The 13551-nt window shown below is 30.2% G+C and overlaps 1 protein-coding gene across 1 annotated transcript; it reads left to right on the forward strand.

Annotated features, from left to right (window-relative positions):
- The first annotated feature begins 9456 nt into the window (after window positions 1-9456).
- Window positions 9457-12968, forward strand: hcst (hematopoietic cell signal transducer). Its single transcript, XM_059338756.1, has 5 exons — window positions 9457-9465; window positions 10001-10077; window positions 10273-10293; window positions 10497-10631; window positions 12362-12968. Exons 2-5 carry the CDS (start codon window positions 10032-10034, stop codon window positions 12403-12405), a joined length of 246 nt encoding a protein of 81 aa, XP_059194739.1. The 5' UTR covers window positions 9457-9465; window positions 10001-10031; the 3' UTR covers window positions 12406-12968.
- Window positions 12969-13551: the final 583 nt, after the last annotated feature.

The raw sequence follows: 13551 nt of genomic DNA on the forward strand, positions 1-13551 counted from the left end.
TCAAGCAATTTCTTAAAGGTAAATTAATCATTTTGTAATCATTTACATACTTAATATGGTGTTAAAAATGTTATAATGAGTGCAAAACTATTAATAAACTAATAATTATAATGTTATTGTTTCTTTATGATAAAGTAACTATCAACTTACATTAATATACCTTCTATTTGGCATTTATAAATTATAGTTCAACATTAATACATTTTCTATTTACCATTCTAAATGGCCTATATACGGTTTATAAATGATGATTAAACATTAATAAACTATCTGCTTACCATTTATAAATGGTCTATTTACCATCTATAAATGATGGTTATTGTAAAGTGTTACCGAAGCATTATTAACCCATAAGAACCCACGGTGACACACTCAAAAAAAAGAATTAAGCCAGAAACGTGGACTTTATGTAATTTAATTACATGTACATTTTCCATGTAATTTTGTGACATAAGTTCAATGTAAAAGGTCAAATTAAATGCAATGTTTTTCTTTCATTTAAAAGTAATATAGATACATTAAATAACGTTAATGCAAATTTCTACATAAACCAAATGTGTAAATTTACTTAAAGTTTATGTATACTTTTACATAAACCTTATGCGTTTATTCAAGCATCTCATACGCAAGCAGTTATGAAAAAGGTTTCTTTATTAACATAAAGCACCAAATTGGGGCAACAGATTACTGTTTAGGGAACACATATTCAACATTAATTAGTTGCTTATTAGCATGCAAATAAGTAACATATTGGCTCTTAATGAGTCATTATTATTATTAACAGTTGTTAGCAGCAACTAATACAAGCATACAAATAAACAAGAAGGGAACAATAGAAGCATTATTAACCCATAAGAACCTATGGTGACACGGTGTCACAAACATTTTAAATGTTCTAGTACACTGTGAAAAATGTTTGTAGAAATGACAGTAAAACACTGTCAAATTACATCAGAAATAGGGTGTAAAATTCAAAATTGTATATCACCGTAGTAGACATTTTTAATTACCGTAAATCAAAGAATAGCACAAAACTTTAACTTTTACTGTCATTAACTGTTCTGACCAAGATCATTTTTGGTGTTTTTGATTGAAAAGTGACTGAAATGATGAATTTATCAGAATAGTTGCCGGTTATTTTCATGTTGATTAACTAACCAAAGACTACGCCATCTGTTTCATCTCTGGAAACACCTATATATATATATATATATATATATATATATATATCCCTCATCCAAAACTAACTTGTTTATGCTTGTTTGTTGCTTTCAGAAAGCTGCACCATAAAAAAAACAGATATGTTTATTATATATAAACATACTTTGAGCTCTTTCTTTTTGTAGGTTTGAATCTCAAAATGAAAATGAAAAGAAATAATAGAATAGATGATAATGTGGAGTACTAATAGCCTAATAATCATGTCTGTTCACTCAAACTAGAGTTTATTAACAATTTCACTTTCTATCTTATCAAGAAAGGTTTTATTTTATTAAAGCAAGGCCTTGTTGAAAAAGCCACATACTACAAGTGTTAAACCATGAAAATAAGATATACAGTCATGGAAAAAATTATTAGACTATTGTTTTCTTTAATTTCTTGTTCATTTTAATGGCTAAAGGTACATTCATTTGGACAAATATAATTATGACAACAAAAATAGCTCATAAGAGTCTAATTTAAGAGCTGATATTTAGCCATTTTCCATGGTTTTCTTAATAATGATTTTGGTCAATATCAAGAAAACCATGAAAAATGGCTAGATACCGGCTGTATACTGCCTAGGTTGTTCTTTTTATTTAATTGTGTTGTTATTGTCTCTGTGTGTAATGCTGCTAAATGTGTCTAGTTTATTTATTTAAAAATAAGAAATATCATAAGGTCCACTTGGTCTGTGGTATATCCACCATAATTTTCCTTTTTAAGGATTACTGGGTCTGGGTTCTTATGGGTTAATGAGATAAATCATAATGTGGAACACATTGTTATAAATGTTGTAAGTGAAAGCACAGATTAAGTAAAAACGGATTAATTCTATTGTGTTGGATTCATTCAAAATTCTCTTGATTTAGAATTACAGACACATAAAGATTATATTTAATGTGGTCAAAATAAGTAGATTCTATCTCAAACATTTTATGTTAAAGTTACTTAAACAACTGCCTCAAAATCAAGGACGCATTTATAATTAAAAAAATAATTGGTTGGTTTAATCAATAGTACTATCTGATATTTTATAAAATGATCTTGTGTTTATGTTAATATGAATCTGTAAAAAAAGGAAAAAGTTAGTTTAGCTGTCAAGTGAATTTAGTGGAATCAAAAAGTAAACTATTGTTCTCTAAGTATTTAGGTTTATAGAAGCAATAAAGTAGAAATTCTCAAAATTGTACTGTAATTGAGTAATTGTACTTTAATCAGTCAATAAATCCAACAATCAGTTAAAAATGTTATAATGCTAATCAAGAAAAAATAGACAAAAGTTGTATGACATGATTAAAAAACAAAATGCTACTACTAATTATATTTTATGAGTAAATAAATTGTTAAATGTTTGTTGTAATGTAATTGTAATGTTTGTTTTTTATCCCAAAAGGAATTCACAATTTTATGCTTATTAACAGATCATAAGTGACAATTTTGTTTACTCCTTTGTTAACACAGACGTTAGAAAACATAATAATTTGTTATGACTTATATTAATGTAGCTGTCAATCAATATGATTGACAATATATATATATATATATATATATATATATATATATATATATATATATATATATATATATATATATATATATATATACATACTGATAATAAGAGCAGTTATTATCACCTATATTTTTGTGAAATGACAGCAACTGTTTTGTTTATTTCGCAGGTTGTTTGTTTAGTGAAATCTAATTTCTTTTAGCTTTCTGTAGAGTCTGGAGCCTTACAGGAAGCTCTGTGTCACCTTAAAAAACACCAACATCATATTGGAACACAGTGATTAATCTGTTTTTTTGTTGTTTTGTTTTTAGCAAATGACTAAACATTTGAGTGTATGTTTGCTCCATTGTATTGCCAAACAACAGTAACAGTTCATAGAGATGTAAAATGTGGAGAAACATGACTCATGAGTGAGCCAAATGTGAATAAATCAATTAAATGGTGAATGGAAGAAAGTTGGAATAACCAGATTAGAAATAAGATAAGCCATGCCTACTGTGTGAAAGGTTCAATCACTTTTGTATCTTTTCATCTTATTAAAATCCTTCATTCTGACAAGTTCTGACAGCTTCAAGTTCTCAATTTGTTAAAAAGGTAAAAATCATGTCTGACATTAAAATAAGTGATCAGATATTTTACTAAAGTTTAATTAAAATACTCTCTTACAAGTAAAAATCCAGCATGCAAACTCACTTTCTTATAATGACTAAATGAATAAATAAAAACATTTCAGCATTAAAATATACTTACTTGTTTATTTAAGAATCATTTTATATTACTAGATTATAATTATTGATACATTCATGTGTTTATTGCTTTAATGTTGCAGTTGATAAATATGTTTTTAATTAATTAGTGACTGCTGGCTATAGCTTTACTTATAATAACATATTATCATTTACTAGTTGATTTATCTTTTGTATTATTTATCTGAATTTGTGAAGTAACTAAAGCTATCAAATAAATGTAGAAGTAGAAAGAAGTATTACATTTAGGATTGATTTAGTGGCTCAAATCTGGACTTGAGCACAATTCAGTTCTTGGTTACATTCTACCAATTTTTATTATTGCTTGTTATTTAATGGTTATTAAGGACCTTATTATAAAGCGTTGCCAAAAGTTTTACACGTTATCATTATTATATCATTGTTTTTTCATCATCAAAATCCAGTCTCATCTAAAATTGGGGGGAAAATATTCTTATGGGGACTGGATAATGGATAGTTTCCACAAGAAGTATTGTCTCTGTCTTTAGAACAAAAATAAAACATACATAGTACTTACTTACTTACTTACAAACAAAATAAGATGAATAAAGGCATGGCAAAGACATAATGGGTGGGTCATGGGTGTTTGTAATGCCATTATTAACACTTATATAAGCTTATAAACACACAATAATGTTAATAAGCATCTAGTAAGGACTTACAAGGGCCTTATTACTTGTTAATTAATGGTTATTACAAGGACCTTAATATAAAGCGTTACCAAACTTTTTTCTATTTCCAAAGCATCAACCTGCAGTGCTGCATGGTTTATCTATAGAAGGCTGGCAGCTCCATCTGCTGTCACCGGCTGTAAATCTGAAGCACAGACAGGAACCGCTGAGCTGAAACGAAACTGACGACAACCCACTCACATAAAGTCAGTTGTTTTGTCAGCAACTGCCACATAATTTATAAAAACATGAGCTGACTGCCCCCTGGAGGAGCTGACAGGCTCACAAGGTGAATCATGGTTGTGTGAGAATGTGTTTGATAAAGCATGAATCCTTGAATGTCATTGTATCATTTTGTATCAGGTGTTTGAGCACAGAACCAGAAGAGTTGAAAGTTAAAACACGGTTGAGGCATTTAAACAACCCACACATTTTAGTCTATACCAGGGGTCTCAAACTCAAATTACCTGTGGGGCCGCTGGAGGCAGTATCAAAATGACCAAAAAGACACAAAATTACTAAAAAATGACACAAAATGACAGAAAAAAAACTAAATTACTTTAAAAAGACACAAAATCACAAAAAATACACAAAGTGAGAAAAAAGGACACAAAATGATCAAAACAGACACAAAAATATATTTTTTAAAAAGACAAAATGACCCAAAAACAACACAAAATGACAGAAAAAAATTAAATTACTTAAAAAAAGAAACAAAATGACCAAAAAATTACACAGAATTACCAAGACACAAAATGACCCCCCCAAAATAACACAAAATGACTAAAAAGACACAAAATTATTATTTTTTAAAAGCCAAAATTACCAAAAAAAAAAATATTTAAAAAAGACAAAATTATTTTTTTTAAAAGACACAAAATTACCAAAAAATAGTAATTAAAGGGACCTTCCACACACAACACGGTAAAGTGCCATTCATATAAAACTCGCATTAAACTTTCATATCAAGGTGGGGGCCACAAAATATCGTCACGAGGGCCCCAATTGGCCCGCGGGCCGCGAGTTTGAGACCCATGGTCTATACGGAATTGTCCAAACAGTGAAAGTGAGGAGCATTTATGGTCAGGAACTGGCCTACTTTACTTATTTCAAGGGTGCTGAATCCAAAAAAAATGGTTCCCAAGCGAAATTTTGAGTTTTTGACCTTCGAATTTGCATATCAAAATGGCGGCCAAATTGCCCATCTTGCTCAGTTGTTGGACCATTTCCCCTTAGTTTTTTTGTAAGTAGGCAATCAAAGATGAGGAAATTAAGTTTCTGGATCTATAGTCTAGAGTCAGAGCAAGGATATAGTGGAGGCTCAGTGTCTTTTTTATGTATATTTATATATATGCAAAATACCAACTTTTAAGGTGAAATTAAGCATTATTTGTGTGGTTTTTTTAAGGCCGACATAAATATTCAATCAATATCAATTTAAATGTTCCAGTTGGTATTTTGCATACATATATATACATAAAAAAGACACTGAGCCTCCACTATATCCTTGCTCTGACTCTAGACTATAGATCCAGAAACTTAATTTCCTCATCTTTGATTGCCTACTTACAAAAAAACTAAGGGGAAATGGTCCAATGACTGTGCAAGATGGGCAATTTGGTGGCCATTTGATACACAAATTAGAAGGTCAAAAACTCAAAATTTCGCTTGGGAACCATTTTTTTTGGACTCAGCACCCTTGAGATATGTAAGGTAGGCCGGTTCCTGACTTGTACCCATAAATGCTCCTCACTTCTTATAGGAGGCCTTTATTCTGAAATCCGTCTAGACTATTTGTGTTGAGATGATTTCTCACCTTGATCTTTGATCCTAGTCAACAGACTCTGAAGATGTTCTCCGCTCTGAGCTCCAGCTTCTACCCTGTGGCAGAAGATATCAAACATTTTTTTGTACCAAGAGTTTTCTAAACTTGGGGAGGTAAAAGTTGCAACTCTAATAATGTTTGGTTATGAATATTGTGGAGATACTCAACTAAAGCATTTCCATTTTATGCTATGTGGTACTACACTGTAAAAAATGTTGTGGATTTTATGGTGAAAAACTGCTAAACCATGACAGTAAAAGGCCGTAAATTGATAAATGAGTTCATTCAGTTTCAGTAACAATGAAACACTGTAAATGTATATATCAGCCAAAATAGTATTTTTTACATTTTTATTTTTTTTAATACATTACTACCACTGTAAAATACACTGGCACCGTGATTGTAGCAAAATTATACTGTAATATATATTTACAAGCTATCATTTTTGCATTTAATTTTTGTAAAAATACTTTTTCTCACTGTTAAATATACTAAATACCATATCTCTAACAGAAATATAATATAATATTTAATGGTAAAATCTTTAATTCATGCGGCATTTATAAAGTATTTTCTTGTCAATTATATGGCAGAAAAGCATTTCTTTTGATGGAAAAACTTTTTATTTATTATGATAAAATATGGAATAAAATGGCAATCTTAAACGGGAAATCAATAGTGATAATATCTTTTTACCGTAATATTACAAAAAGTTGAACCATATTTATTACGGTAAAGTTCTGGCAACCACAGCTGCCAATTTTTTCCGTAAAAACAACAGGTGGTAACACTTTACAATAACCAACTAAATAATGTTTATAGATGGTTTATAAACCAATTATTAACATTAATAAAGTGCTATACATATTTCATCTTAAAAAAATTTCAACCAATTTCTTAAAGGTATATGAATCATTTCAAAAATCATTAATATACTTAATATGGTGTTAAAAATGTTTAAATGATTGCAAATACAACTATTAATAACATATTAATTATAATTTAATTGTTTGTTAATGATAAAGTAACTATAAACTTACATTAATATACCATCTATTTGCCATTTATAAATTATGTAGTCAGTTAAACATTAATAAATTATGTATTTACAATTCTAAATGGCCTATATACGGTTTATAAATGATGATTAAACATTAATAAACTATCTGTTTACCATTTATAAATGATGGTTATTGTAAGGTGTTACCGGATTTTGGATCATTGCAGAAAATAAGCTCTGTGGCAAACAGGTTTCTGATGTTTACGTATCAATTTCATTATATTTGAAGCATCATTGCAGCCAATGAAAGTAAAAAGCTAACATTATGCTATATAAAACTATACCACAGTCGCATGATTTAAATGTCACAGCCTTTATCCTTAACCCTTTATCAGGCAAAGAACTATATTTGGTAACTTCGGGTAATATTTTGAGAAAAAAGTTGCAAATTTACTAGATTTAAAGTGGCAAATCTGTGCGAAAAAAGTCCAGATTTACGAGGAAAGAGTAGGAAAAAAGCTAATTTTTTATCCCAGATTCACCACTTTAAATCTCATAAATCTGCACTTTTTTTCGTAGATTTGCCACTTTAATCTCGTAAACTTTTTTCTCAAAATATTATTTTCGTATTTTATTTTTTTTTTTACACATTCTGGCATTTTGTAATATCCTCCAATATTCTCTAAGGTTGAAATTTGGAATTTGCAAGTATTTCAATGAGTGCGTTATTAAGGGTTAAAGTGGTGAATCTGGGAGAAAAAGTTGCTTTTTTCCCACTTTTTCCTCGTAAATCTGCGACTTTTTTCACGCAGATTTGCCACTTTAAATCTCTTACCGATGCGGTTTGATCGGGATCAGTGTGCTATTACTTTTCTCTACAGAATACTAATTTTTACGCGACGTAAGTCGCGAAAAACTGCCCAAAATTTTGCATTGAAATGAATGGGACGGCCGACAGAAAATGAGCGAAAAAGAACAATAATTGGAGATTTTTAAACGTCTACTTCTCCAGCATAATTTCACCTAGAGACTCCATTTAAACTTTAAACAGTAGACACAAGTCTTGTGTATCGGTGTATTAATCCACGTTTCGATAGGTCATATAGTTTTTTATCAATCCCTGTTCAATGACCATGATCATTTTGGGAGAAATTCTGAGATTATAATGGGTGTGTATTGCACGGAATGTTCGAGTGTGTGATGTCATCGCTCAGAGTTTAGAGGGAGAGGTAAAACTGTCAAAAAATAAATTTTAAAACTGCGCTCCAGGCCGCAAATTCCACTCTACAGAAATAATTTATACATAGAAACGTAGGAAAATTTGTCTTCTCACTCACAATCAAGCTGTCAGAGTTATAGTTTGGGCGTAAGATGCAGAGATGATCCACCAACACCACCAACAGCCTCATTGGGTCCCATATTAAAAACGCAGGAAGATTTTGGAAAAAGGAAAAAAAAACAGTTTTTTTAGATCGCTCTAACAAAGCTATTTTTTCATTTTTCTTTAAAAAAAAACATATGTAGACGTTCAGGAAGAACTCAGGACGCTCAAAGTGAAGTCGGATCAATGATAGGTATTATGGTTTTGCCAAAAATGCTTTCTGTTCGAGGCCAGAAATTGCAGTCTGTCCACCTCTGCTGTCACTGTGCCGGAACAGGTGGCAGTTAATTCTGTTGATTGCTTTGATCTGATTGCCTTTGATCTTTGATGTGATTACAGTTACAGATACACACACACACACACACACACACACACACACACATATATATATATATATATACATATACATATATGCATATATATGTGTGTGTGTGTGTGTGTGTGTGTGTGTATGTATATATATATGTATATACATATATATATTATATTAATATATATATATATATATATATATATATATATATATATATATATATATATATATATATATATATATATATAAAAAGATCATTCTGACTGTACTGCACTTTCAAAATAAAAAAAACCATACAATAAAAAAATATTGTTGGTCAGTCTCATTATTTAAATCAATGTATTTGTATCTTCCAAATATACTTAAATGAGATGTTTAAATGAGCTAAAATAAAGATTTTGAATGCTTAAATATCATCTTTGCCATTTTTTAATGTGCCATAACCTTGTGTTGACAGGAAGTCACAGATATGTTTTCTGAGGTTAGACCAAAAATGGCAATAAGGGGGCAGGGAGGAACACATTTTTTAAACAGTTTAGAAAATAAATCAGAGAAAGAGGACCAGAATCAGTCCAGTTCAGGGAAACCCCAGAACATATGATATAGAACTGTATTACTACTTTAAGTGTTTTCTTTTCTATTCTAATATAATTCATAGCTGCTCTGTTACCAGCAGTAATCAGGTAGATGCCAGGAAGGAAGGAACAAAACTTGACGTCAGCCAACAAAAGTGAAAACTAATGGGAAACTAGAGTCACATCGTCTTTTGGATTCCAGGCAGCAGATCAGCCCGAGGTATGAGGATTTTAACTCACTTTCTACTCCTTTCTATTCCTCTTTCTATTCCTCATCTCAACCTTTAACCACTTCACGTCCATTAAATAGCATATAATGCTTCTGTATGTAGTAGATTGACAAATTATCGTACCATCTGGCAGATGTTTTAAACAACTTATTATTATTATTATTATTTTAAACAACTGTGAATTTGATACATAAAAGACAGTTGGCAGAGCTTATTCCTTATGATATTTTGGTGATTTAAGAGACATAATTCAAGAATATTCTAATTATTTTATATTCTCTTTTTCTCGTCTCTCTTTTTTGTCAAATGCCTACGCAGAAACTTATGAGTCATGAGTTGTGTAAAGTTTTTTTACTCAGGTAAAAGAGGTCAGTGCTGCCGTTTCAAACCGTTTATGTGACTTAACTTTGATACTGGAATCCAAAATGATAATATGTGAATGATATGAAATTATAAAATAATGTATTACTGAATGCACTTGAAGTATAAAGGTATTTGGTCTCTTTTTTTCTCTTTTTCTTTCAGAAAGCTCACAGCTGAGCTGACAAACTTGACAATGGCTTTCAACAAATTATCCATCATTGTGCTACTTTTTTTGTGCAGTAAGTTTTTGAACTTTCTTCTCCTTTTAACAGACACACACACAGACACAGCATGCGATGGTGGTCTTACACAGGAAAATAAAAACCACATTTTTGTAACGGAAACTTAACTGACAGAGGTGTTGCTGCCTGCCACCGACAGCAAACAAGCAGAATCTCTCATTGTTTCTTTTGTGTTTCTTCCTTTTGTCTAAGAGCTGAATGTGGCACTCACAGGTACGTTCAACAACAAAAACAGAACACACACAAGTTTGAAATTCAACTTTTATAATAATCCAACTGAAAAACAAGCAAGCAACACAAATGCAGACTCAGACTCAACAGATGAATCACTTTTTCCAGTCTTGTTCTCATCTCCCAGCCCACTCTTTCTGTCTGTTTTCTGTCTGTTTTCTGTCTGTTTTCTGTCTGTTTGTCAGAGAGCCCTGTGGTTTGCTACAGGATCGAGCCGGGGACGATAGCAGGCATCGTCTGTGCAGACGTTGTTCTGACTCTCGTCATTGTTGTTGTCACCTATCGACTGGCAAGCTTTCGGCGCCAGAAGATAGAAAATGGTGAGTTCACGGGGCTGAAATGAGACATGTTGTGTTGTGATTACACCCAGTGGTGGTTCTAGACCAGTTTTACTGTGGGGGCCAAGCAGGGGCCAGTGTTTAATCACAGGGGCACATTGAAAAACAGCAAAGATTATATTTAAGCATTCAAAACCTTTATTTTAGCTCATTTAAAAATCTCATTGAAGTATATTTGGAAGATACAAATACACTGATTTAAATAATAAGACTCACCAAAAATTAAGTTTTTTTGTATGACAATGACATTTCAAATTTTTTTTAAAAAAAGCATGACTTCTTCATCACATCCAGACGTAAAAACAAAGCAGACCAAAAAAAGAAACAAAAAGACACAAAATGACCAAAAAAGACACAAAATGAGAAGACAGAATAACTAAAAAAAAAAACCCACAGAAGACATAAAAATGACAAAAAAAGACACAAAAAAGGCACAAAATTACCAAAAAGACACAAATGACCAAAATAGACACAAAAAGACACAAATGACCAAAAAAGACACAAAATGACTAAAAAAAGATACGTAAAGACATGAAAAGATTCATTAAAAAACAGCAAAGATTATATTTAAGCATTCAAAATCTTTATTTTAGCTCATTTAAAAATCTCATTGAAGTATATTTGGAAGATACAAATACACTGATTGCAACAATGAGACTTACCAACAAAATTTTTTTTTTCAAAATATTTTTATTGTCAATTTTCAGAGTGACAAATAACATACATACACAAATAATAAAGATAATAATACAAGGCAAATAAATAAAAATTAGACACAAACTATGACATATCAAAACAAAGTATACACAATATAATGTCAGAATGGAATGTCCACTTAAGTGTATCAAATGTCACAATAGGTACATTTCAAGAACACACGATAATAATAATAATAATAATAATAATAATAATAATAATAATAATAATAATAATAATAATAATAATTAATAAAATAGAAATATAGGTGAATAAATAAATGAGACAAAAAAATAAAATAAAAAACTTGACAAATACCATAACATACCAAAACAAATTACAAACAAAACAATAATTATTTTTGCACGACAATGACGTTTCTCATTTTTGTGCACAATTACTTTTTTTAATTTTGAAAGTGCAGTACAGTGAGAATGATCTTTATATATATGTATATATATATATATATGTATATATATATATATATATATATATATATATATATATATATATATATATATATATATATATATATACACACAAGCTTTTATTGCACAATTAAACTATTATACAATGTACGCATTCTGGGTTCCGTTTGTGCACAATGAGATATTGTTTGAACAAAAAATAGGTAAGAATTGTTCCGTCGTTCATCGTTATAAATTGATCATTTAAATATTAATTTGACACAGGGGCAGTGGCCCCTGGAGGCCCCTGTGAAGAACCGCCACTGATTACACCTGCAGTGTTGTGTGTTGCAATAAAGGAAGTGTAGATGAAAAGGCTTATCAGTGATACTTCTTTCTTATTATATTGCACAGCTTCTATTTCCAGTGTTTTTGTTGTTGTTGCTGTTGGCCTCCTTGGTATATATATATATATATATTGCTATATCTCGGCGAAAAGTGATTGTGGTCCATAATATTGCTATATTTATCTCATTCTTGTATTATGTTCTTTATGCATTTATTTCAACTAATATTCTCTTCTTTTTTGTGTCTCTTTTCTCTTCACAGCTAACAAAGTGTACATGAATGTCCGAGCCAACTGCAAGAGCTAATCTAACGATGGTGCAGTACGTTATGAAGTGATGCTCATTTTTTTAATATCCTGTTTTTTAAAAAAAGGAAAGAAAAGAAAAGAAAAGAAATATCACAAAATGTTATATAAAAAAAACCTCATTGAACTTTTATGTTTCTTTTGCAGTAAACACAAACACATTACATTTCTATTTAGTTAATTTCATACAGAGGTGGCAGAAGTATTCAATTCACTTACTCAAATAAAGGTAGTAATACTACAATAAAAAATACTCAGTTATATGTAAAAAACAAAAAAGGTCACTTAATTAAAAGTATTGGCAACAACTGTTGTAGATGGTCATAGTTTAGCTCATTTTAACTACTTAACACAGTAGTTTTATCTGTAACAATGGATTCTATTTTATAAACTCATGTATTATACACTGTAAAAAAAAATCTGTTTAATTTACGGTAAAATACCAGCAGCTGTGGTTGCCAGAACATCACCGTAAAAAATACAGTGGGCGTATGTAAATGTAAATATCAGCAAAAACTGTAATTAATACTGAATAATCCCATTACTTTTAGGATAATTGTTTCATCATGGTATTTCTCCATTAAATGTACATTAAAAATGTATAGTTTTACAGCAAAATTTGTTTTCTACAGTTTATGGCGGTAGAATTTAAAGTTTTATACTATTCTTTGATTTACAGTAGTTAAAAGTATCTACTACAGTGATGTACAATGTTTATTTTACCACCTATTTCTGATGCAATTTGACAGTGTTTAACTGTAATTTCCACAAACATTTTTTACAGTGTATGTTTCATATGTAAAAAATCTTAATTTGAGAAGTAACTAAAGTTTTTTATATAAATGCAGTGAAGTGAAAAGTAATACTTCCCTCTAAAATGTAGTGTAGTAAGTTTAAAGAAGCATAAAATGGAAATAAGTACTAAGTACTTGAGGAAATGCCCTGTCTACTATCTACTACTACTAAAGCAAAGTTCTATTACTACAGATTTCATCAATATTATAATTGTTTTATATTATAATTGTTTTTTTTATTATAAGAGCCCTTTGTTTGTAATCACAGTTTGCTTGTGCTCTCCATTTGTCTGCTGACTGAAGTGTGTAAATCAAATCCTCCAACCTTGTGAATAAAACATCTCTGAGTGGCA

This window comes from Centropristis striata, chromosome 8, assembly GCF_030273125.1.
Source record: "Centropristis striata isolate RG_2023a ecotype Rhode Island chromosome 8, C.striata_1.0, whole genome shotgun sequence".
Taxonomy (NCBI): Eukaryota; Metazoa; Chordata; class Actinopteri; order Perciformes; family Serranidae; genus Centropristis; species Centropristis striata.